The following is a 27,881-nucleotide window of genomic DNA, read 5'->3' on the forward strand; positions in this document are numbered from 1 at the left end:
TCAGGAACCTTCCCTGGCATCATCGTAGCCATCTGCTGTGTCACCTCCAGGCAGGACAAGGACATCTGAAAGGAGAGGGGAGCTGGTGACAGTGAGAAGATCTGTCCTGAAGAGCAGAGGATGGGAGGATGTGCAGGGACACAGAGCGCAGACACTGGGCTTGGCAGAAGCACAAGAGATGCCCATGTCCTCCCCTTCTCCGATGGTGACACTCAGGGACACCTCTGTCCACCCCATGTCTGCAGGGAGATCAACCCCTTCCTGCCTCCGTTACCTGGTGCTGATCCCAGACCTTTCTCCTCCTCACTGACCCCAGGGTGGGGCTGCAGCTGGGTCAGGGACTCCTCTGAATAGGAGCCTGGAGAGATGCACAGCGGGTGTTATGGAGCAAGCCCCACTGACGTGGTTCACGGTCAGCGCTGCTGGGGAAGGGGGACCCACAGAGCTGGGGCTGTGTGGGGAGGAGGGCTGGGAATTCACCCTGCTCCCCCAGGACAAACCCTGTCTCAAAGGAGCTTCCAGAGCTGGCCCAGGACAGCCCCTTCCCTCGCTCCTCGGGTGTCTCATGGGGTGCAGGGGCAGGAAGAGAGGGGCTGTCCAGCTGGGACAGTCAAAGCTGACTGGAGAAAGCTTCTCTCCTGGGATCAGGACCTGGATGCTCTCCCCACAGCTCCCACAGCCCCAGCACCACAGGGACCACAGGCTGGGGGGCTTCAGGGCGTCAGCTCTGGGTTGGGGCCAGAGGAATGGGTCCTGCGGATGTGCCTCCAGGGAAGACCCACACCCACCTGAGCGATCAAACCTGGCTCGTTTCTCCCACGCTGGGCTGTACCCGATCTCCTCGTACACAGCCTCGGGGAAGGGCTCCTGGGCTCTTCTGGAGCCTGGGGACAGAGGCAGGGCTGGCACAGGGACAGGCAGAGGGGCAAATAGACCTCACTGTGCTCCCCCAAAACGGTTCCTTGGGCCACCTCAGGACAGGCCGAACAGCACAGCCCCACTGTGCTATCCAGGCATGTCTACCACATCCCCAGTGAGGGCAACATCGATGTGAAGATCATCTGGGGCAGCGTCACCCTCACATCATTGCTTTGGAGACAGCGCTCATGCCCCTCTGGCCTGTGCGCCATGTCCCCATTGTCTCACCCTGGATCTGTTACCACCCTTCCTCTCCACCTGGAGCTTGCCCCTTCCTGCCCCACGGGTCTATAGTAGGGCCCCTGTCCTGCCAGGGGGTGGGCAGGGCTGGACAGGGGGACAGCCTGGGGGCCTAACACCACAGTGATGGACCCTGCTGCCCCACACTCCTCCTAGCATCTCTCTTGCCCCAGAGCCCCCTCCAGCACTACCGAGAGCACAGCCAGCCTTGGCCATCCCCACTCTGCCATTTCTCTCCTCACCCCATGGCTAACTGCCCCCACCTTGGGGCTCTCGCTACCCCTTGTTGCTGGTGCCCCATGGCCAGTCACTCAATGGGGCAGCACATGTGACAGGTAGCAGCACACAGTCTCACCCTCCCGCTCTGCCTGTGCCCCTTGCTGATACCCCCCGCCGCACCCCACAGCCCTGCCAGGAGGTATCTCCCCCCAGCACCTCTGGGCAAGGACCCACCTCTGCGCCCAGCCCCGGCGCTCAGCACTTGTCCAGCCAGGAGGGCCAGGAGCAGGCAGACAAGGGTCCCCAGGATGATGCACATGATGACGGGCACTGAGACTCTCCCGCTGCTGCTCTGACGGCCTTGGGTGGGATCTGCATGGGAGAGAACTTGGAAGGGGCAGCACCAGTGCTGGCCCCATCACGCAAAGCAGAAGCAGGTGGATGGCCCCAAGGGTGAGTGACAGGGAAGCTTCCACCCTCCTGGGTAAATTACAGCTCTCCCCAACCCCCTGCCACCACTCCAGTATCTCCTCCAGGCAGTTTCACACCCCAGCAAGGAGCCCCTTCCATCCAGCTGTGGGTCACAGCCTGGCCCTGGGGTACCCAGCCTCGGGGGAGGACAAGTTACCTGCTCGGGGTGGGGGTGTTGTCATCCTGGGTGTAGCTGCAGAGGAGGAAAAGGAGAGCTGGGCTGAGACACTGGGTGTGTGGGTATCAGGAAACCTCCTCCCCAACACACCGTGTTTGTGTGTGTGTGTGTGTGTGTGTGTGTGTGTGTGTGTGTCTCTAGATGTCCCTGACACATCCCACCCAAATTGCCCCTCCTGTAGTGCCAGAAAGGGAGGCCGGGGCAGAGCCCAGCACCTCTGCTCTGGGAGGCAGGCAGGATGGCAGAGGCAGCCCAGGGGATAGCCCTGGGGCTGCAGGGCCCCACGGGCAGTGGCCAGAGCACGGCCAGTTACACCGAGGCTGCTCCCTGCCTGGCACCGGGCTCCTGCACTCCACAGGAATGTTCTTTCTCTCGGAAGGTCGGGGGCCATGCCCGGACCACGTGAACAAAAGGCCTTCCCTAGCTTCCCTGCCAATACCCGAGCAAGGGCTCCCAGCCCTGCCACTCACCTGAGCAGCGCACGGCAGCATCTTCCTTGTGCCGGCAAGCCCCGCTGTCCCCGGGCCGGGCCCAGCAGTCCTGCAGGGACGGCTCCGTCCCCCGGCACTCCACCTGCTCCAGCCAGATGGGGCCCGTCCCCATCCCAAACGCAGCCTCATGCAGGGCAGACACCACAGGGCCACAGCCCAGCTGCCTGCACGCCACCTCGGCATCCTGCATGTCCCACGAGTCGTCGCACACCGTCCCCCAGGAGCCACGGTGCCAGACCTCCACTCTGCCCGAGCACTCGTCCTTCGCCTCCCACGGCACGAATCTTCTCCCTGGCTGGAGAAAGGAAAGACCTCCCATGGCACCGGGAGAGCAGGAAGAGCCCTTCCAGACACAGAGGGGACCTCCCTACCTGTGCAGCTCGTGGAGTTGGGGCACGGCACCAGCGGAGTCGGGTGCATTTCTGGCTGTCCCCCTGAAGAAGGAAACACTGTGGTGACGGGGCTGGTTTGGGGGATCATGTAGAAGAGAGCAGGGCTAAGCTCTGCTCAGGCCTCCCTGCACCATCTGGGGCACGGCAGCAACTGAAACCCCATCATCCATGGGACACGTGCAGGACTGTGGGGGGACCCTGATTGCTCAGCCCCAGAAGGTCCCTGGTTCACAGAGCAGCAGTAGCTTGTCTATGGAGGGGAGGCTCTTCTGAAGCCTGTCGGGTCTCTTCTGAGACCTCACCTGGAGATGCCTCTGCTTCCTGCAGGCACTGCTGGCAACCCCCAGTTGCAGGCAACTGCTGCTGGACATGTGTGGCCGCGGTCATGTTTCTGCCACTGGGTCTGGCATGGAAAGTAAAAGCCTCTCCAAGCTCTTTCTCTGTGTTTGGCCATGCCCCGTGGGGAGCAGGAGCTGGGGTGACACTGGTGCCTGGGTGCCTCAGAGTTACCATTGCAGGTGATGCGGATCTCCTCTTCCAGGTATTCACATGACTGTGGGTTCCAGGGTGTGGAGGGACACTGCCAGAAAGAGCTGTTTGTCTCCCCACACTGCACGCGATCCAGCCAGGCAGGGCCAGACACCCTGCCAGAGGGCAGGCGTGTTTCCAGGGATCCTCCGTCCCCGCAGCCCAGCTCCTTGCACGCCAGTGTCACCGTGTTGTCAGTGATGGAGTTAGAGCAAATGCTCCCCCATGTCCCGTTGTAGAAAACCTGCAGGCGCCCGGAGCAGCCGTCGCTGTTCTCCAGCCTCAGGGCCACGAACTCTGGGAAGAAAAGGCCCCAAAGCGGGAACAGGCTGATCTGGGGCTGTGGGAGCCAGGACACCTCTGTACATCCCCCAGGACCTCAGCCAGGCAGGGGCAAGGCCTACCACATCCCCCTTGCACCCAGGGGCAGAGAGAAGTCCCGGATTTACAGCCAGCCCTGCCCTTCCCGCGAACCCTCTGGGGACAGCTGAGCTCCCCAGGGACCCCCCGTGGGACTGAGGGTGTCCGTGCACGGGTGGGCCTCGGGCAGGAGCTCAGAGGCAGCCAGGGGCAGCCTTGGCCATGGCCGGCTCTCCCCGCAGTCCTGCCCTCCCCGGGACCAGGCTCCCACCACAGCTCCTGAGGTGGCACAGACCTGAGCAGATGACTCCCGCATCCTCTTTGTGCCCGCAGTCGTGCTGCCCCCAGGGCCCAGCCGGGCAGTCCCAGAGAGCAGCTTCGGCCCCGGAGCAGTTCACACCATCCAGCCAGATCTGCCCGGAGCCTTCCCCGAAGCGAGCGGAGCCGGCTGCCTCCACTGCCTCTCCGCAGCCCAGCTGGTGGCAAACGACGGCGGCATCAGACAGGTCCCAGCCGTCGTCGCAGACAGTCCCCCAGATGCCCTGGGAGTAGATCTCCACTCTCCCCGCGCAGCGCCCGGCCCCGTTCACCAGCCGGACCCTGCCGGCTCCCTGCAGCGGGTGGAAACCCCAGTCGCTGTCAGGGCCTGCCCGCCTGCAGCAGACCGTCACCTGGGCGCCTGGGCAGTGCCACTCACCCCAGCAAATGACTCCCACGTCCTCCGCAAGCCCTGCCTACCAGCGCACGTGCTGGGCAGGGAGGTGTTGCAGAGAGGTCAGCTTGGCCTCGTGCCCTGCACACCGGACCCCTCGCAGCCCCACGGGAGCCCGTCCCTCGCTCAGGCTTTGGGGGGTTGTAGGCTGTCCCTGCCTCTCCGCACCGCAGCTGCCGGCACACCACGCTGGCCTCCTGCATGTCCCCACTGCTCATCCAGGACTCTGCCCCACGCCCCATCCTGGAAGATCTCCACTCGTCCGTCGCACCGGCTCCCTCCGCCCACCAGCCGCAGGGATCCAAAGCCGGCTGGGCCTGGGGAGAGCAGAGATGCCACGGCCATCGGCGGCACCGGGAGCATGGCACCCTGCAGGGAGCAGGGCGAGGGGGGATTTTCAACCAAACGGGACAAGGTGGAGCTTTGTGCTGACGAGAAGCAAGGGCAAAGCCTGGGCCCTCCCTGCAGCTCACAGCCAGGTCAGCTGCTGCTGGGGGCACCAGCTCCTGCCTGGGTGGGGGGATGAGGCTCTGCAGGGCTCTCTGTGGGGACGGGATGCAGTCGGCTGCAGCCAGAGGGATGGAGCAGAGCCCTGCAGCCCTGTCCTGGGCTCGCTGCACAGTACGAGGACAGAGGAGCCCGGGCCTGGCGGTGGTGCTGGGGCCTAAGCCACTGCCCTGGGGGCAGATGCCTGCCTCCGTTCAGTCCTCAGCTCTCCCAAAGTCGAGCGGTCAGTCGGAGCAGGGAAAGCCCTCCAGACGGTTCCTGGGGAAGCCAGGGTTTCCCCAAGGAGAAATTCAGCCTGATACAGCCATGGAACCCCTGCTTTTAGTGGCTATGTTGCACACAAGTGACAAATGGAGTTCATGCAGCATTTTTCCAGCACTCACCTGAGCAAATGACAGCAGCAGCGTTCCCTTGGGAGCACGGCGAGGCCCCCAGGCTGGTCACTGGGCACTGTTGCAGGAGGGCTTCAGTCCCGTCACAGTGGAATGAGTCTCTCCAGACAGGGCCAGTCTCTCTCCCAAAATGTTCTCCTCCAGGAATGGATTCAGCAAACCCGCAGTTGAGTTGATGACAGAGAACGTGGGCATCCGAGAGATCCCAGCGGGAGGCACAGAGGGTCCCCCAGGTCCCCAGCACCTGGACCTCCACCCTCCCCGCACACACTGTGCTGCCGTTCACCAGTCTGATCCCTGTGTACTCTGGGGACAGATGCGGAGAAAAGAGAGTGGATTAGTGCTTCCTGTACCCTCAGTAGCTGGTGGAGAGGCCAGAGGGACAACAGTGCCCTTGTTCTCCTTCTGCAGTATTGTCATGCTGCAAACAAACCCATCAACCCCTCCTGTCCTCACACCCGGCCCAGCACGGTCCCTGCTCTGTTCCCCAACCCCTACCACAGCCCCGGTGTTCAACAGCCCACCCTGAGTCCTTACCTGTGCAGTTCACAACAGCGCTGTTTGCGTGGGTGCAGGGCTGGTCCCGGGGGGACCCCTGGGGCAGGAGGCGAGGAGGGATTCATTCCCCACACACCGCAGCTCTCCATCCCACATGGGACCCACCCCTTCTCCAACGTGACTTCCTCCAGCGACAGGCAGGGCTGCGCCGCACTGCAACTCCCTGCAGAGCACGTCAGCAGCCTTGGGACCAAAGTGGGAATCACAGACACTTTTCCACAGGTTCCCATCATGGATCTCCACACGTCCTGAGCAGCGGCTTCTTCCCTTCCGACAGACGGAAAAATCCTGGAAATAAATCAACTGGGATGTTCCCAGATCTTGGTGGCATTCCCATGCCCACATCCCACACCACCTCCACTGCAAGCTGTGACCAAAATCACTCACTGCACATTCTCAGAAGAAGCTATTTAAGGAGTGATGGTGTCACAAAGGCATCCATGTCAAGTTACACACTTTCTCTCCACCATCAGAGCTACTCAGGGGTGTGTGTCTATTGCAGACCTCACAGCAGACTCTGCAAACCACGTTGGCAGCTGTTGGGACTAAAGTGTGGGTCACACACCGCTGTACAAAGGGCCTCGTCATGGATCACTATACGTCCTCAGGAGGATCTGTGCCCTTAGAGCAGCCAAACAGATTCTGGACCAACCAATGACCTCTGGGAGTTCCCACAGCCCTCTGGCAGTACCCTGACTACATGCTAGCTGATCTCCAAGGTGGCCACAGGCAAAAAGCCCTACGACATCCTAAGCTGCTCTCAGGGGGTGCTGGTGGCACAAACACATCAGGCCCAGCCCTGCTGCTCCTCAGAAATCAGCACAGCACTTGGGGGTTTGTTTCTCTTCCAACATCCACAGCCACAGGATTCTCTCCAACAAACTGCTGCTGCTGCAGAGACCTTGGGCTGCCCAGTACTGGTCCCTGGGCACTGCAGCCCCCATAGCACTCGGCGTTTGGGGAAATGGGGCCAGGTGCGTTTGGCTGCTGCAGCTTGCTCTGCCCCACTGAGCTCAGCGCCAGGCGTGAGGAGCCCCTTGGTGCCATGAGAAGTGCACCCCATGCCCACAGAGATCTTGAGCTGTTGGGGTGAGGCTGGTGGATGGGACATGTCACAGGACTAAGGGACTGTGAGGATGTACCCATGGTCAGTGGCTGGGCCACCACCCTGCTCAGGAGCCTACCCAGTACAGAGGTTCTCAGCCATGGCCAGAGTGCGCTGCTGGGCATGCATGGCCCTGCCCAGTGGCTGGGCAGAAGGCAGGAGAGTGGACAGAAGAGCAGCCCTGGGCTTACATGTGCTCCTGGTTCAAGGGTGGGCACAGAGGAGAGCCTGTAATTGCTGGCAAATCCCCTGTGGCACAGAGCAGCCAGGGGCTGGGGCAGACAGGAGAGGCTGGGTGGCAGGTCATCACTGCCTGCACGGTGCCATGTCCCCATGAGCAGGCACTCATGGGGTGACCCTGGGAGAGACACAAGGTGCCACGTGCCACCCTGCTCTTCTAGCCAAGCCCAGTGCTCTTCCTCTCTGAGCATCCCCTTTGCTTCAGCCAAGAGACTCGTGTATGCCAGCAGGGGATAACCCAAAAGTAGCTCCCCAGTCTCACGCCCGTCCCCAGGACAGGTGGGTGACCACAGGAGTCACTTCTGGTGCCTCTGGCATGGGGGCAGCTGGCCCGCAGCACCTGCCAGAGCAGCTCCTGGGTGAACAGGAGGAGAAAGATGGCAATCAACAGACCATGCAGGGCAGGGATGGAGGGTTCATCTGCACCAGCTCAGGGACCAGGCATGGTAAGGCACCCTTGGGCAGGTTCCCACTGGCTTTCCCCAGGGCACTGGGGACACCAGTAATGACAGTTCCAGCTCAGCAGTGTGACTGGCCACACTGGGCAATGCTCCGGTGCCTGACTGTTGCTCCTTGAGGCGCAAGCACGGTTCCTTCCACAATCTGAGCCCCAGAGGTATGGAATAGGTTGTCCTCTTACCTGAACACACCACTCCAGCATCATAAGCATGACCACAGTCATGTTCACCCCATCCTCCGTGTGTGCAGTCAGACAGGGCAGATTCGGTGCCATTACAGCCAACATCATCCATCCAAATGGGGCCAGATCCTGGCCCAAAGTGTCCGTACTGAGGAGCTCCAACAGCAGACCCACAGTCCCAGCTGTTTACAAACCACTGCTGCATCCTTCATGCTCCAGGAGTCACCACACACGGTCCCCCACTTGCCCTGTTGTTTCACCTCCACTCTCCCAGCACAGCGCCTGCCGCCGTCCGCCAGCCTCACCTCCACAGCACCTTCAAACACTGACACAGGACCAGTCAGGACAGCGCTCAGCCCCAGCACCACGGGTCTGGGGAAGCCCTGTGCAGGTGGAGTCAGAGGCACCAGGGTGGGAGCCCACTCCCCTCCAGGCTGTCCCCAGGGCAAGTTCAGGAGTCCCTTCTCTCCTCATGGGCTGTGCAAGGCTAGGGGTGCCCAGCTCCAGCCCTGCTGGGTCATTTGTGGCACCACACACTTTGGCACTTCCATCCACCCAACAGCCCCTCGTCCCCTGATCCTGTGCTCACCCAGGGCACCTGCTCCTCCCCAGACAGCACCCTGAAAAGGGACCTGTCCCCACCAGGGCTCCCCCAGGATCACACGGCTACTCCTCCCCAGAGCCCCCAGCTCCCCTGGACCACAGCCTGCCCTGGGCCCCTCCCAACTCACCCTCCTCCCTCAGGACTTTCCGTGTCCCCTGTGGAGCAACATGATGGTCCCAGTGAGGCCTCCCAACCCATGCCCCCTCCTTGTCCTTGGGCATCAGCCCAGACCCTGACCTTGTCTGGGATCCCCGCAGGAAGGTCACCCCTTTGCGAGCCTCTGGGAACAGATTCCCCAGTTCCCTTGTCTCCACAAGCACAACCCACCCCCGGTCAGGCCCGGGATCACTCTGACTCCAGGACAAGAGTGAAGAGCCCACACCCCTTCCCGGGTACCCCGGAGGCTGGCTGTGCCTCTGGGATGACAGAACAAAGAGCCACCAGTTAAGGCACCACCAGCTCACAGGGAACAGAGCTGGCAGAGCCAGGGCCCCAGGGACGGTGCCCAAGGATGACAAATCCACACCCGGGTACCAACGGCCAGAAACGTGGGAGCCCTGGAAGCAGAAAAGCCCTTCTGCCACGCAGAGAAGCACAGGCTCAGTGAACCTGTTCACTTTCTAGCCCTTGTCACATCGACACATGGGAAGAAGCCCCGTTTCCAGAGGGATCCCTGTGCTGCTCCTTGGCCCCAGGGCTTTGTGGCAGGGCAGCAGGCATTTCCCCCTGCACAACTGCACCCAGAGGAGCAGCTACAGTAACTAAGGGGACAGAGGGACTCTGTCCCCATCCTGAACCTTTCGGCAGCCGTGCACCAAATGCAGGAGGACGGAACAGAAGCGAGACATTGGCTTCTGCATCTTTTCCTGCGTAACTGCAGACTGCAGGAGACAACATCACCCCTCCTGTTCTCAGGCCAAGGCCAGCACAGTCCCTGCCCTCCTCCCCTGCCCCCGGCACAGCCCAGGTGTTCAACAGCCCACCCTGAGTCCTTACCTGTGCAGTTCACAGCAGCGCTGTTTGCGTGGGTGCAGGGCTGGTCCCGGGGGGACCCCCTGGGGCAGGAGGCGAGGAGGGATTCATTCCCCACACACCGCAGCTCTCCATCCCACATGGGAGCCACCCCTTCTCCAACGTGACTTCCTCCAGCGACAGGCAGGGCTGCGCCGCACTGCAACTCCCTGCAGAGCACGTCAGCAGCCTTGGCACCAAAGTGGGAATCACAGACACTTTTCCACAGGTTCCCATCATGGATCTCCACACGTCCTGAGCAGCGGCTCTTCCCTTCCACCAGACGGAAAAAATTCTGGAAAAAAATAAAAAGAAATCAACTGGGAGTTCCCAGAGTCCTTGTGGCATTCCAATGTCCACATCCCACACCACCTCTAAGCAAGCTGTGACCAAAAATCACTCACTGCACATCTCAGAAGAAGCTGTTGGGGCATTGTTCGTGTCACAAACACATCCAGGCCCCCCTGCACCCCTTCTCTACACTATCAGAAGATCCAAATATATGTGTCTGTCACAGCACCAGACACTACTCAGACAAGCTGCTTGCTGCACAAGGTGCCCTGTGCTGCCTGGCATGGTCCCCCCAGCACCAGTGGTGTGCGCAGTTTGGGTCCAAGGCCAAGGGCTGTGTGCCACCCTGCTCCTCTGTCCAGGCACAGCACTCATGCTCCCTGAAAAGTACTCATGCCTGTGATAGGGAATGACCCATGGGGACCAGCCACCTCATGCTGTTCCTCCAGTGTGTGATGTTCCAAGTAAGACCTGCACTGCTTTCTCCAGCACAGGGTCCTCAGCACTGTTGGCTGGGAACTGGCAGACTGAGTGGAGTCCAGTGGATACCAGTGGACACACTGGGGCAGGGACAGAGTGTTCATTTGCAGCCTAAGACACTGGCTGAAGAGGGGCTGAGACACTGTGGCAGGGTTAGTTCACCCTGGGGTAGGCTCACTCTGGGCTTTCCCCAGGCACTGGGGTCACCAGTAATGACAGTCCCAGCTCGGCAGTGTGACTGGCCACATTGAGCAGTGCTCCAGTGTCCGCGCGTTGCTCCCTGAGGGCACAGCCAGATCCTTTCCACAATCCCAGCCCCAGAGGTGGGGAATAGGTTGTCCCCTTACCTGAACACATCACTCCAGCATCAAGGTGATGACCACAGTTATGTTCCACCCCATCCTCTGCGTGTGCAGTCAGACAGAGCAGATTCGGTGCCATTACAGCCAACATCATCCATCCAAATGGGGCCAGATCCTGGCCCAAAGTGTCCATACTGAGGAGCTCCAACAGCAGACCCACAGCCCAGCTGCTTACAAACCACTGCTGCATCCTTCATGCTCCAGTAGTGACCACACACAGTCCCCCACTTGCCCTGATGTTTCACCTCCACTCTCCCAGCACAGCTCCTGCCGCCGTCTGCCAGCCTCACCTCTGCAGCACCTTCAAACACCAAGATGGGATGGGTCAGGGGAGCACCGAGCCCCAGACTGTGGGTCTGGAGGAGCCCCCTGCCAGGGTAGAGTCAGAGGCACCAGGGTGGGATCCCACTCCTCTCAAGTCTGTCCCCAGGGCAGTTCAGGGGTCCCTTCTGTCCTCATGGACTGTGTAAGGCTGAGGGTGCCCATCTCCAGCCCTGCTGGGTCATTCGCTATCCCACCACACAAGGCACCTTTTCCCACTCCAATGGCCACCTGCCTCCTGCCCATGCCCACCCGCACACTGCCCTGCCCTGCACTGGGCACCTGCTCCTCCCCAGCACCCCCTGAACAGCCCCGTGTACCCAGGCCTGCAGCTTCCCATGCAACTGCCTGCCCCAGCACCAGCCAAACTCACCCCCATGCCCAGGGCTTTCCGTGTTCCCACTGAGACGATCCAGAGGATCCCCCCACCCACATCCCCTTCACATCCCTGGTGTCAGTCCAGTCCCTGCACTGGGCCGGGTCCCCCAGGAGGGTTGTCTCTCTACGATAGATTCCCTGGTCCCCATCTCTCCGTGGTGTACAAACTGTCTTCATGGGGTCAGGGCTCCCCTGGAACAAGGGGACAGTGAGCAGCACAAAATCCCTTCGGGACCCCCGAGACATTAGCAGTGTCCAGGGGGGGATCTCTGGGTGCTTCCATCACCAGTGAGGCCACCACCGGCTCCAGAGGCACATTACGAGGGGAGAGGGGGTCCCAAAATGTAACCCAGGACAGGGTGTCTGTGAATCCAGCCAGGCACAGGCTGCCCTAGACACTGAAACCCTACAAAAGGAGATACTGTCTCCCACCCAGATGGGCCCAGGGAAGGGCACAGGGTCCACGGAACTTGAGCACGTTGTGTCCATCATCTCTGTAGCACCTGCAAAGAATCCCCGTTCCCAGACAGATCCCGATGACCACGCTGGTACCCGCTATTCCTGGGCTGTGGGACAAGGGAGCCGGCACTTACCCCTGCACAGCTGTACCCAGAGGAGCAGCCCCAGCACCTGAGGGGACAGCAGTCCCTCTGTGCCCATCCTGAGCCTCCTGCCCTGCCAGCACATCCCTGCCGTGCCACACTCCTGTCACAGGCTCCTGGGGACTCACGGGGACAATGATGATGGGAGGGCAATATAGCTCTGCGGATGCCAGGCCAGCTACGGGAGGAGCCAATCAAAGCAGCAGCACCTTTTTAGACATTATCGGGAGTTATCTCCCCTCCGACACAGCCCAGCCCTCCAATGAACGTCTCCAGTGCCATGCATGACCATATATGAGGGATGGCTCTGCTGCAGGTGTCACATCACTGTGGTGGTGCGGTGTCACAGGACAGGGCTGGCTGTAGTGGGGGAAATGGGTTTTTCATGCCTTGAACCCTGCTGTGTGGGCCGGGAGCACTGAGCATCTCCTATACTGGGCACATCCAAGAGCCCAAGGTGCGAGTGCCCAGCCATCCCCTATGTCACTGGGAAGCCACAGGGCTGGGCCTGCACCTGGGGCTGTGTCTGGAGGGAAGGAAAGAGCCCCTGCCCCTGCTTCATACCCCTCTGTGCTGGGAGCAGCAGCGGGGAAAGGGCCTCAGCCCAGGCCAGAGCCCCATCCCAGGAGCGCTGGCTCACCCGTCCCTCCCTGGAGAGCCCCATGGAAGGTCCCTTCAAACGAGCTGGGGCTGGGCCATGTCCCTGTCCTGGCAGCAGACAAGCAGCTCAGACTGGATCCCTGACTCTCAGCATGTCACCGAGGGGCCGTTATTCCCCGCGGGGGACTCGGGAGCTGCAGCCTGCAGGTGCACAAACCACAGCCCACGTGGCCTCGCAGCGCTCCTCGTGCTCCCCCCACAAGCGCCCGGGCAGGAAGTCTGTGGTTTCCTCCTGGAGCCGAGCCCGGGCACATCCCCGCGGTGCCCCCGAGCCACCCCCACCCCGACTGCTCCAGCCAGGGCCGCAGGGGCTGCTCCTTCTGACATAGAAATTCACTCAACACTTAGAATCCAGTAGAACTGCTGAGCAGGTATTCTTTATTAGCAGTGCTGGGCAGCACTGGGGATCGCTCCACCACGAGTGCTCCCACAGACAGGTACAATCGCAGAGAATATGTGCTGTGAGCTTGTACATATTCAGTAGATTTCTGAGAACTAATCTACATATACATAAGATTTCCTAGAATTTATCTACATAGTCCGAGCATGTGTGATAAAATTAGGGTTAGGGTCTTTTCCCCCTCTGGTGGTCACTCATAGTCTTCCTCACAGTGTCCGGTGATTGAACTTTGGGATTCCTTTGCCCACATATGGTCATGCAGTTAGCTCATCCATTCTTGGGCCCTGGGATGCTCCAAGAAGGTCAGTTGAAACTAATTCCCAGGTGATTATCTTGACAGTGGCGTCTTAGGCCCTTGTTATCAGGGGTACTCAGGAAACTTAAGGAACCATCTCAAGGCCTACTTAAATTTCCTGAGGGAGACGTTGCATATTTCAAAACATCTTGATATTAATTCTGCCTAGCAGCTGACTAAACTATGTGAGTGAAAGGAAGAAAATAATATGAGTAGAACATGCTGACCAACAACGATTCTACCATAAACAATTTCTTTGCTCTAAACAAGAGAAATAGTTTTGGCCTTCTCTCACTTCCTTCTCAAACTTTCAGTCCTTCACTGGGCTCCATCTCCACCACTGTTCCCACATCCGTAGTCAATTCCCTGCAGGACACTAGGGACATCTCCTGCCAAGGGTGTGTGGCTCAGCTCTTTTTCGTTTTTTATGTCAGCTGAGTATTCTCACTCACCATCATGGCCTACGACCGCTACGTTGCCATCTGCCAACCCCTGCACTACGGGACCCTCCTGGGCAGCAGAGCTTGTGTCCACATGGCAGCAGCTGCCTGGGGCGGTGGGTTTCTCTATGCTGTGCTGTACACAGCCAATACATTGTCAATACTGCTCCACTAAGGCAATGCTGTTGACCAGTTCTTCTGGGAAATCCCCCAAATCCTCAAGCTTGCCTGCTCAGACTCCTACCTCAGGGAAGTTCAGCTTATCGTGGTTAGTGTCTTTGTTGCATTTGGCTGCCTTGTTTTCATTGCACTGTGCTAGGCACAAAGCTTGAGGGCCGTGCTGAGGATCCCCTCTGAGCAGGGATGGCACAAAGCCTTCTCCACATCCCTCCCTCACCTGGCCATAATCTCCCTGGTTCTCAGCACTGCCATGTTGCCTCCCTCAAGCCCCCCTCCATCTCCTCCCCAACCCTGGACCTGGTACTGTCCGTTCTGTACTCCGTGGTGCCCCCTGCAGTGAACCCCCTCACCTACACCATGAGGAACCAGCAGCTCAAGGATGCCCTATGGAAACTGACCCAAGGGATGTAGTTTCACTGACAACAACCTGTCTCAAGTCACTTCACATTTCCCAGAGTTTATCTTAGGCCAGGAGTCTGCTATTTTCCCTGTAATAATCCTACATATAGATAATTTTCTGGACTTACCCTACCTCTCTTGAGGATTTTTCCTGTTGTGTCTTACTCTTGCACCACACTGTGTCAGGTGTGACGTATCCAATAGCAGCTCTTGAATAAAATGGGATCTCCTGGGTGCAGTGCCTGAAGGCTGGGTTCTTCCTCCAAAGTGGCTGCCAATAAAATGTCTAAGGAATTGGTCTTTTAAAATTCTTTTCTCCTTATGTTCTCCCTGTATTTGGAGTTAAGATCACAATATCATTGGGTTCCACTGGACAAAAAGTTCTGCTTTTAAAGGCTCTCTTCTTGGTGTAAGATGGTGCATGAGCTCCCCACTACCTCCTCAGGCTGCTTCATATATGCCAGGACTCATGGCATATAGCTGTCTTTATGGAAAATAATTTGGTCAGGAGAGGAGTAGGGGTCACCACATGCCCTGGGGTGGGAACGAATGGACACGCATAAAGTGAAACACCCTTGAAGTTGATGTCCCCCAAAAGCAAAGCACTAAATCAAGGTATATGCAAGCAAGGACTCCGCAGTGCCCTGGGGGTCAGTGTGAACGCAGTGGGCATGGGAAAGGGAGACTGGAGAGGTGCAGGAGCTGCCTGAGGAGGCCCAGGGCCAGGACTCTTGTGCTGTGCTGGGGAGCAGGGCTGGTGGGGGAAGGGAAGGGTGTAAATGCAGGTGAGGTTAGGGACAACCTACCAGATGAATGCATGCAGAGCTAGAGACTGACTGGCTTCTGTTTCCTCCTGTCCCTTTTGGCCAGCATCAGCCCTGGTGCTTGTGGGAAGGCTGACCCCCCTGTCTGACCTCCAGGAGCTGCTGTGCCCTTCCGAGGAGCTGGAGCTGTGGTTGAGTGCCCAGAGGGCTGCAGCATCCCTGTGGTGGGCACTGCCCTGGGGCCAGGGCAGGTGGGGAGAGCTGGGCTGGGGCTGGGCTGGGCTGGAAAAGTCCTGGAAGAGGAAACACCAGTGATACCCAACTTTACCACCATTATTAGTAAAAAGGAAACTGGTTTCCTACTGACACTCATGACGCACCAAGTTCCAGAGCTCTTGCCACAGCCGGTCTCTCAGCCAAGAAGCCCCATGTCAGACAGCTCCAGCTAGATCAGGTGCTCATGGGCTTGTCTTGACAAATACTGAAAATATCCATTGAGTGAGATCCCACCAACTGGCCTGGGTCCTTGCTGCAGTGTTTGGCTCTGAGGGATTTCTCAGAACCCCAGCTCTCTCAGCCACTCCTTGTCCATAATGTGCTCCAGGCCCCAACCATCCTTCTGGCCTCCGCAGGACTCGCTCCAGTCTGTCAGGATCTTTCTTGTGCTGGGGAACCCCGTACTGGACACAGCAGTCCTGATGTAGTCCTGTGGTGGGTTAACTTTGTCCAGCAGCCAGACAGCCACCCAGCTGCTCACTCACTCAGCCCACTCAACAGGACAAGAGGAAAAAATAAACCAGAGAAGCTCATGGATTGAGATGTGTGTGGGTCAAAGGAGAAACCAGAAACGATGACACTGTGGTAGGTGTTCAGTTTGGTTTACCCCAGGCAGCAGCTAAGCACCCACAGAGTCATTTGCTCACTCCCCTTTGCCTCTTACCACCCCAGCAGGGCATGGGAGGGAATTGGAAGTGCAAAAGCAGGAAAACTCATGGGTCAAGACAAAGAGAGTTTAATAGGTGAAGCAATATCTGCGTGTGCAAGCAAAGCAAAATGGGAAATTCATGCATTACATCCAATCAGCAGGCAGATGTTTAGTCATTCCTAGGAAAACAGGGTTTGGGAAAACAAATGCCATCACCATGAATATCTCCCCTTTTTCCTTCTTCCATTGAGTTTTGTTTTGTTTTGTTGGGGGTTTTTTGTTTTGTTTTGTTTTGTTTTTGTTTTGTTTTGTTTTGTTTTGTTTTAATTATTTCTGAGCCTGACATCATATGGAATGGAAAATCTCTTTGGTCCTTTGGGGTCAGCTGTCCCAGCTGTGCCCCTGCCAACTTCTTGTGTACCCCCAGCCTACTTGCTGCAGGGGCAGAGTGGGAAAAATAGAAAGCCTTCATGCTCTGCAAGGACTGTTCAGCAACAGCCAAAACTCTGATGTGTTATCAGTGCTGGTTTAGTAACAAATCCAAAGCACATCACCCTATGGGCTGCTATGAAGAAAATCAACTCCATCCCAGCCGTTTACAGGTCATACAGCCAGGGTGAGGAGTCAACAATGTCTTCATTGAATGGTCGCAGGAAATCAGTGGATCACACAACCTGGCTCTTCTGGAGGACACAGTTTCCTTGGTATTCACTGCTCATGTGGGACAGCAGCATGCAAACCACCCAGGACGTTTCTTGTGGAGTTTGTGGAAATATTCTTAGCACAGATGGCAAATAGTCCTTTCAGTCTGCTCACCTGGACCTGGTATTCCCAAAAGAGCTGGTGCAGGGATGTGAATACCATTGTCAGGGCGTGACCATGAAATCCTGGTCTCCCAGATCCCCAGGGACGTGGGGAAGGAGAGGAGCAGAGCACAGGCCCTGGACTTCAGGGCAGGAGAACTTGGCCTCTCGAGGGCACTGCCAGGGGGGATCCCGTGGGCGCAGTGTCAGGGCACTGAGAGCATCCATAGGCCTCCATCGGCCCTGGCCAGCCCAACCTCGGGTCTGGGCCCACACCTCTGTCCCTGGGCCCAGGAGACCATTGAAGCCCAAGCCAGAGTTTCAACACCAGCTTGATCTATGCAGTAGGTGTACTGGTTTCCAGACCAGCCACGGACACAGCCTTGCCTGTCAATGAACCCTGTGGATTTGGGCTTTCAGTCTCACTTCCCAGCTTAGTTCTTTATGGGGTGTACAATGAAATGACACTGTGGCCTCCAAGTGCCAGACCCCCGCTAATTCACAGAGGCCTAGGGCCTTTCTGCTTCCTTTCTTCCCATCACTTGGTCAGGTTTGGGGAGGAGAAGAAGGAAAAGCAGGGCAGGTTTCTGGGTACCAGTGACTGAATGTGGGGAGCAGAGCCTTCACAACTGAAATGATCAAAAAGCTATGTTAGCTCAAAACTTTCATTCTGACCTCCTTTCTCAGAGGCTTAGTGCGGAGCTGCGGACGAACAACACGCCGAGACGGGTTCAATGTGGGTGATAGAGCACCAGTCTACTTGTGTCTTTATTGGTCCAGGGTACATATATTTATACAGACAATGATAATTATTATGCCTACTAGTCACTAGCTGATTGGTTTAAGCTCTAAAGTCGTATTCACACGGTCCATCTACTTGCAGTTAGCTAACAGCACAAGCTTCTCATAACACTAAGTTTCTCATGCCACTATTTCTAATTCCTCTTGACTTGTTTTCAATACACAACAGTACCATAACACAATGTTTCTCAGACCACCGTTACCCTAACACTGGTTTTCTCAGACCACTATTCCCAATTCCTCTCAACCTGTTTTCGACACACCACGGTACACAAGGCTGAAGCATCCTTGACATTCTTCATTTATCAGCAGCTGCGAGCAGCTGCAGGCAAACCCTAGTGAGGCCCAGCATCAGCGAGGCAGCATCAGCCCTTAGAACAGGCTCTGATCGTACCATTACTCGTTGGGCTCATGACCCTTGTCTCTGAGCCATTCTCCAACAGCTTAGATCTTCAGCATCAACATGGAAGCTCTGAGATCCCTCTATCTCCCTCTCTTTTAGTAATTAAGTTGATAGTACCCAAATCAGACTTTCTTTCTTTTTTACAGCCTAGAGCACCCCCTGGTCTGGAGATGTGCCAGGAACCTTACAGAAGAATCTTCTGCAAAAGAAGGTGGATGTTCCCAGGAATCTCAGGAGGGATGGCATACTGATAGCTGTGTTCAGGGAGCTGGTCAAATGTCTCATCTTCGTTTCTGTAATGGTGGCTTAGATGCCTGGCTCATGTGTAAACTCTCTATGTGAATGTTGACATTTACTGAGCTACCTGGTCTGACCTCAGAGCTGGCCCTGCTTTGAGCTGGGCATTGGACTCGAGGCTTCCTGAGCTCCCTTTTACCCTGAATTGTCCTATGACATAGAGGCCCTCACCTCCATCTTAGTTTCTTCTTGTAGGGCATGTTGCAAGGCACAGGCTCATGGAAGGATTGGTGGGGAAGAGATTTCTAGGGGTCTCTAGTCCAGCCTCCAGGCTGGCTGCGACTTTGTAGAGCTGAAACCCGAAGCGCTCCAAAGGTGGAGATCACAGCAATGTTCCTCCTAGTCCATTCTATTTCTCCTGAGGCTCAGTCTAGAGCTCCCAAAAGGTAGTTTGTGACTGGTGCCCCTGTCATATCATTGGCCACTGCAGAAGAGAGCTTGGCTCCACCATCTCTGCAGGTAGCTGTTGGCTTTTATTAGGTTGCCCTGTTGTGGGAATAGAATGGAAAATTGCCGAGGAGGATTGTAAATATGCTCAAGTGACTTGCAGCTGAGGTGCCAAAAAACACATATATCACACTAATTGTGGTTTACCTCTGTGTGCTTGACAGGTAGAATGTCTGTGCTTAGATAACAGAGGCCTGTGAGAAACACAGAGGCACCTTATTGAACATCCTTGAGATTCCTGCCCTGCTGTGGGAAAGATCAAAGCACAATGGAAAAGTAGACCTGTGAAAATCCCAGATATATACAGGCAAAAGCAGTAGGCCAGAGATCTTTTCTTTTTTGATGTAACCATTCTCCCAATAGATACCATGTGGGGTCTAAAGAATTTTTCATGTCTATTTTCCTAATTTTTGTCAATTCATCCACTTTTTGGTTCCAGTTTGTGGCTGGTTTATTGTCACATGCATGTGTGGAGCGACGGAGGAATGACACGCCGAGACGGACTCAATGTGGGTGATAGAGCATCATATATCTTTATTGGACCAGGGTACATATATTTATACAGACAATGATAATTATTATGCCTACTAGTCACTAGCTGATTGGCTTAAGCTCTAAAGGTCGTATTCGCACGGTCCACCTACTTAGCTAACAGCACAAGCTTCTCATAACACTAAGTTTCTCATGCCACTATTTCTAATTCCTCTTAACTTGTTTTCAATACACAACGGTACCATAACACAAGTTTCTCAGACCACCGTTACCATAACAATAAGTTTCTCAGGCCACTATTTCTAATTCCTCTTAACTTGTTTTTGACACACCACGATACACAAGACCGAAGTGTCCTTGACATTCTTCATGTATCAGCAGCTGCGAGCAGCTGCAGGCAAACCCTAGTGAGGCCCAGCATCAGCGAGGCAGCATCAGCCCTTAGAACAGGCTCTGATCGTACAACTGCTCGGTGGGCTCATGACCCTTGTCTCTGTGCCATTCTCCAATAGTTCCCTCTTTTTCTTTTTGTACGAGCAGAGCCTGCCCCAACGTTTGTTCAAAGATTTTCTTAATACATGATAAAGCACAACTTAAACATGCAAGCCCAATAATGACAAAGATCAGAATAAGAAGCAAACTTTGGAAAGGCCTTTTAACCATCCACCTAATCCCATCCAGTTAGTGAGTCCGTCTAGTCCAAAGAACCCCACATCTTGTTTTATCTTTTGGGTATGTTCTACAAGCTGTTTAAGTTCCGTATGAATTGACCTCGATTTGTCTTCCAAATCCATACAACACATACCCTCAAAATCCTCACAGCCATGACCATGCGCCAAGAGTAGGAAATCAATGGCCATTCGATTTGTAATATGGCATGCTGGAGTTCGTTCATACCCTCGGCTAGGCCTGAAAGTACAGTGCTGGTAAGATTTGCCTGTTTTACCACCCAACAAGATAATTTCTCTAACTGTCGGTGCGCTTGGGCAGCAGAAGCACCTGGGACAAAGAAAGAAGAGAATATTACTTCCCATTTGTTCCATAAGCTGACATTGTCATCACAGGCATTAGTGAGGGTCTTTAGTGCGCATCTATATCGCCGAACTGGATGGTTTTTATTAGGGTGATGATGGGGTAAGGCCAAACTGAGACGCCCAAAGGTGCAGGGCCCTCCAGTGGGTCGGAAGGGGATCCCCTGCCATGCCCGATCACCACAAATGAGAAATAGGCCAGGAGGTAACCTCCTGGGCGTGGTAGTACCAGGGGCTGGATGCAGCCTATTTCGGCTCATTGGCTTACACCAATTTCCCCAACAGGCGCTACTGCCTTGTGAGGATACCTCAGTTCCTACTGTGACCTTGCAAGGGTACCGGTTCCCTTCACTGCAGGGGTATTTAGACGCATCTAGGAAAACACAGTAAGAGGCATTCAGTGAGTCTACTAGTTCAAGTTCCTGGGGCGTGGGCCAATGGGCAGGCGGTTAGCCCAAGAATCATATTTGTCAAACCAGCTACTCATGTTTGATGCAAAAGCCCTATACCAGTTCCTGGATTGGTTCCAGCGTTGGGCATATTCCGCAAGTGTTTGGTTTAGAGAACCCCAGTTGGCACCGTTCAGGGGGATGCCTACCAAGCATGTTAGAAAGGGCACACTTGGGGTGGCGAGACTAGTGCAAAAGGTGGTAGTGTTTGCGGCTCAGCCTAATGTTACCCATACATTTTCTCTTGGATCGAACACGGTTCTCTTTATCCCAACCCCAATCGAATTCGCGCCCCCCAAAACCAGTAACAGAAACCACCACATTGCTTCAGTTATCCCAAGGAAATTTAACAGTCTGGAACTTCGGAGTGTCCAACGTCCAAAGCGGCCTTAGTCCACCTGGCAGGAATCCACTGGGAGCCTGAGGGAGTAAGAATGCACATATAGCTCTTACCAAGGAACTGGACCTCAGCAGGTCCCTCCCACTTCCCTGTGGATAGGTCTCTATAATAGACTTTCATGCCCTGTGGTTTGTTGTTCCCGGAGGTGTCAGAATGTTTCTTAACCGGCGCTACATCTGAATCTCCAAAAATGCAAAGGTAATTCATCACAAACAGTGCCTTAGCTACTCTCTCTTGGATATTTTTGACGTCGTGGAATTTTTGCAAATATATTTTAATTGTCTGATGTGATCTTTCAGTTATAGCCTGCCCAGTTGGAGAATGGGGAATAACTGTGTCCTGAGTGAGTGGTGGAGTCTTTTGGTGGCAGGGGAGGGGGCTATCGAGGCAGCCCCCTGTGAGAAGCTTCTCGTAGCTCCCCCAGCTCCACGTCAGCTCCACTTCTGTTTGGGAAATTGAGCCAATTGGCTGCGCCTCTGCGATAACGTATTTAAGAAGGGACGTGGTGATGTGCATTCGGACTTGTGAGGAGGAGTTGCTGCAGCTGCATGAACACCAAGGTCAGTGGAGGAACGGAGGAAGAAAGGAGGGGGGAGGTGTGCCGGAGCAGAGACCCCCCTGTATCCTGTGGTGAGATGGCAGGGCGGCCCCCCCCTGCCACCCATGAAGATCTACAGTGGAGCAGACATTGATTTATGGCCTGTTGCTCCTGCTCGGAATAATCAAGGTTCTGTGCCCGAAGAAGGCCGGGGTCTCATGGGAAAAGGTAGCCCCGCTGCTGTAATTCAGTGCTGGGAGGATTGCAGCATGCGGGGGAGTCCCACGCCAGAGCAGCTCGGGAAGGGCTGCAGCCGTGGGAGGGAATCCAGTCGGAGGAAGTTAGTGACCCATGACGGAGCAGTGTGCGGAACACTGCGGCCCGTGGGAGGAATTCAAGTCGGAGAAAGTTTGTGGAGGACTGTCTCCTGTGAGAGGGGGACCACGATGGAGCAGGGGGAACAAGTTTCAGACACTCCCCTCACCGAAGATGAAGGAAGTGGCAGCGCTGACTGCACCCCCCATTCCCTGCCCCTGCACCACTAGGGGAGGAGGTAGAGATATCGGGAGCAGAGCTGAGCCCGGGAAGAAGGGAGGGGTGGGGGGAAGGTGTTCTCAAGATGTGGCAATGCTTCTCACTGTCTTACTCTGTTATGTGTTGTTAGTGTCTGTAATAAATGTATGGGGTTTTTTTCTTCCCCTAACGAGTCTGCCTTTTGCTCGTGATCATAAAAGGGTGATTTTTCCCCATCCCAGTCCTATCTTGAACCCCAAGCCTGGCTCTCTGTCCCTTCTCATTGCCGGAGGGGAAGGGAGAGAGAGCTGCTGCATTGTGGTTGGCTGACAATCAGGCCTAAACCACGACAACCTGTCATGTGTACAACCCCCCAGCTCTGACAGAACTTTCTCATTTTTTCAGTAATATAAGCCCGACCATTGTCCGTTTTTATCTTCTGTGGAACCCCCATGACAGCGAAGCAGCTCGTCAAATGGCGTACTACGTGCAATACCTTTTCGCCTGTCTGGGGCGTGGCCCATACAAATGGGCTGTATGTGTCAATTGTGACGTGCAGATATCTTAACCGACCAAACTCTGGGACATGCGTCACATCCATCTGCCAGAGGTCACAGGGCCCAATCCTCGGGGGTTAACTCCGACTCCCAGGCCAGGACCATGATGGCTGCACTCTGGGCAGGCTCTTACAATCCCTTTGCTTCTTCAGTGGTTATATTAAACTGTTTTTTCAGGCCTTTTGCATTCTGATGGAAAGTAGCATGAGCCTCGTGGGCCTTGACAAAGTCGCTGAGTGGCACTGTTAGGGTGACGAGTCGGTCTGCTCTTTGATTCCCTTCCCCTAGTCCTTGGGACCACATATGACTTCTTATATGAATGACTGCATACAGATTCTGGCGCTGTTGCAAAGCAGATTGAAGTCGGCAAAATAGTTCATTTAATCTGGGATTTTTTGAGTCCCTGAGTGGTGCATCTTCTATACGGTGTAGGACTCCTGCAACATATAAAGAATCAGTTACTACATTGAGACGTTGATCATGCCATCAAAGGATGACCCAAACCACTGCTGACAGTTCAAGCGTTTGCAATGAGTCCCCTGGAATAGCTGACAAAACATGGTGGTGCCATACTTTATCCTTCAACCAGGTGACGGCGGCACGCTTAGATTTTTTTCCAGCATCAGTGAAAGCAGTAATGGTGTTTGATAGAGGCGTCTCACTGCATTTGGAAGGCATGATCCAGTCGTGTTGGCTTACCCATTGCAGTACTGGCGATTTGATTGGAGTCACTGCTATATCCTGAGCTGCAGTTAGCAGGCTGGCTTACAACTCTTCCGATTGTCTGATGCACCATTCAAGCAACTCCCTCTTGATGGGTAGATGTATGCTGCCTGGTTCAGATCCCGTAATCGGTAGGATGCGAGTTCGGTCCTTTCTAATTAATTCTGCTAGGTTCTCCAGTTTTTGTTGAATGGATTTTTGAGGCTGTAGCCTTGTGTATACCCATTCCAGTACCTTGACCTTCTCCCCCTTTTTCTTTTGGTGTTGAGTTAATGCGCCGATGAGCTGGGATGGGCTGTTTAAGATGGTGGGGTCTACCAGTAGCCGGGGATCTCGGCGGTCAACTCATCACTGGGTAACGTAGTCTGCATTTCGGGACAGGGTTGATCGTTGTTCCTCTGATAAGTGCACCGGGTAAGCAGGATCAACCCCCTGGAGTAAGGGTTGGAGGACATCCAATTCATCATTGGCAATTCCTACCACAGGGCGAAGCCATTGTAGGACTCCAAGCAATTTCTGTGCGTCATGTAAGGTACAGACATCAAGCTGTATCTGTAATTTCTGTGGTTGTGTTTGTGAGTCTGTTATCAGCCACCCAAGGTATTTCCACAGTGCCGAAGATTGAACCTTTTCAGGAGCAATAACAAGGCCTTCCTTTTGAAGAGCGTGAGTCAAAAAGGAACATTGCTGGTCAGAGAAAGGGCATTCTTGAGCAATCAGAATGTCATCCATATAATGATATATAATGCAGTAGGCCAGGCAATTCTGACGGGTAGTAAGGCATTGCTTACAAACAGTTGACAGAGTGTTGGACTGTTCTTCATTCCTTGTGGCAATACTGTCCACTCGAATCGCTGAGCCGGTGCTTCACGATTAATCTATGGGAGGGTGAAGGCAAAACGCTGTGTATCCTCTGGATGCAGTTGGATGGTAAAGAAGCAGTCTTTCAGATCAACAATGAGTAGATGCCAGTGTTCAGGCAGCATAGATGGATTGGGCAGCCCGGGCTGGAGGGCTCCCATGGGCTGCATCTGCACATTTACCGCACGCAGATCATGGAGGAGGCGAAATTTCCCTGACTTTTTCCGGACAACGAATATGGGTGTATTCCACGGGCTAATGGACAATCGTAAATATCCCTGAGACAGCTGTTCCTCAATTAGTTGATGCGCTGCTGAAAGGCTTTCTTTTTTCAACGGCCACTGCTCGATCCAAACCGGGGTGTCTGATAACCACTTCAACAGGATTGGGAAAGCTCTAGAAGCAGTGACTGTCGCTAAAAAGGATCACTGGTTGTCAGGATGACACTAATCTGGTCCAGCACATCACGGCCAATTAGGCCATAAACTCCTTGAGGCAGAGGCATAACTGTTACATACGTATTCGCGACTCTCCCATCTATGATCACTCGAATATGCTCTCTGCTGCGCATCACTGATGAGTGTCCCCCCAACTCCTTTGACTCCGCGAGCCATAGGTTCCAAAGGCTAGTTGGGTGGCCAATGGTTATTGTCCACAATGGTGAGGTCGGCTCCAGTATCCAATAATACAGTAAGGCAAATCTGTGTCCCATTCGAGCAGAAGGTAACGTCAATCACCGGATGGCGATTCATTGCCATAGTTAACAGAGCCAAATCTCCTGTGGATCCAAAGCCAGCGGCTCACCTGGTAGCCGCGGAGATGGCTTCCATCTCTTTGGTCAGTTGGGGCAGAGGCACTAATTGAGCAATTTTACTGTTCACTGGAATATGAATTGGGGGAAACAAAGTCTGCACCATTATGCATATAGTCCCGGTAAAATCAGCATCAATAATTCCTGGCAGAATAAACAGTCCTTTAATGCTTCTTGATGATCGCCCAACTAGTAAAGGACCTTGTGGCTGTCCATTAATTAATATTGGGCCCTTAACCTTAGTTGCAATCCTTTGCGGCCGTTGATCGATCAGTGTAACACCTATTGCTGTCGCCAGGTCCAAGCCAAGGCTCCCTCTTGTGGCTGGCTGGAGAGCACTCGCAGGAACGGATTGTTGTTGGCGGGGGCTGGGACTTGTTGTTGAGGCAGTTTTGGGCTGTTGCCTAGCTGTGCAGGGGCCACCACTGTTGTCGTTGCACGGTGGCCCATCGCGCTCGTTCGGGCGTTTCCCGATCACCCACATGCAGCGGCACTGTGGTTGTGCGAGTGGCAGTTCTCGCACCAGACTCGTCGAACACGGCATTCTCGCCGTAAGTGTCCTTCTTGCCCGCATCGAAAACACTTGGGACGGCGCCGCGTCGGTGGTCGCTGTTGCTTCTCAGATGGACGTAATGGGGCTAGGGCTGCAAAGGCTTGGTGCTGGGCCTGGATCAGGTCCCTCCCTAACTCCCTAACTGCCTCTACCAACATAGCCTGGGGGCCTACAGGCACCCTGCTCATACACTCCAGCATCTGCTCTATCGTAGCATCCCCAGGCAGTGTTGGTATAATAGACTTTGTTTCTGGATTAGTATTTTCTAAAATGCATCGCCTGAGAAGCGCAGGTTTCATCCACTCTTGAACCTCTGCCTGTTCTATAGCTGCAGTTACCCGATCAATGAATTGCGCAAAGGTTTCATCCCGTCCCTGTTTTATTGCCATATAAGACGGAGATGAGGGGGCTGTTTTAACTGCGGCTATGGCTAGCCTTTCTGTCCGCATGGCCTCCAGGCAGACATCTGGGCCTTGCCGCATTTGAGCGTCTATGGTAATATATTGCCCAGCTCCCATAAGCTGTTCCACGGTTACCCCAAATAGTGGGTCATGCTGCTGTCTGGGCTGTTGAGCTGCTATTTCACAGAATCGTTGTCAGTGGGCCTGCCATAGCAACAACTGAGATTGGGTCATAATCATTTTCATAACAACCTTAATATCTTCCTGACACAAAAGGGTGCCCCCCATATGTAATTTAATAACTGCTTCGTGGGTTCACCATGTAACCCAGACTCATTAACAGTACTACGCAACTGCGACAGCATCTTCCAATTCAATGGACTATGGCTGCCATAAACGGCTCCATCTTCAGCCGACTCGAATCGAACTGGAAATCCCAGATTCTCAGACAGGGTACCAACAACGTCATATTGCTTATCCTCTGCCGCCTGGCGCATGATCTCCTGCCAGTCAACATGGCATACCTGCCCCTGTACTTTCGTTATACCTGACTGCATTGAGCGGCCATCATCCCTCTTGGGGCGGTCATCTTCCCTCTCCCCCCCTGCCTCCGAGGTCGGAGGGAATGGGGGGGGGCATGACTGTGGGGGCACTGGGGGGGAACTGGCTTCCAGACTTCCCCTACTCATGTTAACTGGAACCGGTACTCCTGTTGATGGTACAGGAATACGATCACTGTCAAAAAGCATAGATCCGGATGTGCCACTTTCTGGGGTAACGGTGGAACTTTCCCCCCCCCAACTTTGTTGTTGCCATGGCTGCAAGGTTCTTTTCAAGCTCATACCGCTTAACATTATTCACCACCTCCCACCACAGTTTCATCAATTTCCTTGCAGCTTTATCCTCATCAATTACCATATCCCATAAAACATCGCCTAATCTTCTCCACTCCTCGACATCAAAAAGAGAATTAGGATCTTGAAAGCATCCTTTGACCCATCCTAATGCTACTAAACCCACGAGTGATTTTACACAATCTACTCCCCGCTTTTCTAAAAAGCACTGTAATAAATCTAGGGCTACCTCCTGTTCCATATTGCTGGCCCTGTGCCCCCTGATTCAGGCACAGTACCTGTTCCTGCCGACCCTGTTCCCCCTAATTCAGGCATCGTGTGCCCCCTAATTCAGGCACAGTACCTGTTCCTGCCGACCCTGTGCCCCCTAATTCAGGCACAGTACCTGTTCTTTTCGATGCCCCCTCATTAAGGCACGAGTTGCAGCTTTTGCCAGTAGCCCTCGCAGATGGCGAACACCTATGTTGGTTCAGGTCCTCGGAACGACACATCGGAGATCCAATGTTCGATCGTTCTTGACCCCCCAGACGCTGCTGTATCCGGTGCTTATCTGTGTCCACTGCTCTGTCCTTTTATCCTTCTATTCTGGTCCCTGTTCTGGCACCATCTTGCGAGCAGCGGAGGAACAATGCCGAGACAAACTCAATATGAGTGATAAAGCATAATTCCACTTTATTGGTCCAGGATACATATATTTATACAGACAACGATAATTATTATGCCTACTAGTCACTAGCTGATTGGCTTAAGCTCTAAAAGTCGTATTCGCATGGTCCACTTACTTGAGGTTAGCTAACAGCACAAGCTTCTCATAACACTAAGTTTCTCAGGTCACTATTTCTAATTCCTCTTGACTTGTTTTCGATACACAGCGATACACAAGG

At 54.8% G+C, this 27,881-nt stretch overlaps 1 protein-coding gene across 1 annotated transcript; it reads right to left on the minus strand.

The window, feature by feature from the left end:
- Positions 1-26,224, minus strand: LOC122153600 (antigen WC1.1-like). Its single transcript, XM_042794002.1, has 12 exons — positions 25,672-26,224; positions 25,183-25,258; positions 24,561-24,633; positions 4,093-4,408; positions 3,420-3,734; positions 3,147-3,159; positions 3,096-3,114; positions 2,497-2,773; positions 1,612-1,749; positions 789-884; positions 275-358; positions 1-65 (listed from the first exon to the last, which is right to left on the minus strand). Exons 1-12 carry the CDS (start codon positions 26,222-26,224, stop codon positions 1-3), a joined length of 2,025 nt encoding a protein of 674 aa, XP_042649936.1.
- Between the last annotated feature and the right edge of the window lie 1,657 nt (positions 26,225-27,881).

The sequence above is a fragment of the Tyto alba genome, unplaced genomic scaffold (assembly GCF_018691265.1).
Source record: "Tyto alba isolate M040663 unplaced genomic scaffold, T.alba_DEE_v4.0 Super-Scaffold_200000175, whole genome shotgun sequence".
NCBI lineage: Eukaryota > Metazoa > Chordata > Aves > Strigiformes > Tytonidae > Tyto > Tyto alba.

Bases quoted from the DNA above. Each gene is read 5' to 3' on its own strand.
- LOC122153600 (XM_042794002.1), bottom strand. From the start codon at position 26,224: ATGCGGCAAGGCCCAGATGTCTGCCTGGAGGCCATGCGGACAGAAAGG. The intron at 24,634-25,182 runs GTGAGCCGCTGG...ATTGTCCATTAG, and splicing joins GCCATCTCCGCGGCTACCAG to CCCGTGGAATACACCCATAT. The intron at 359-788 runs GTGGGTGTGGGT...GCATCTCTCCAG, and splicing joins AGCCAGGTTTGATCGCTCAG to GCTCCTATTCAGAGGAGTCC.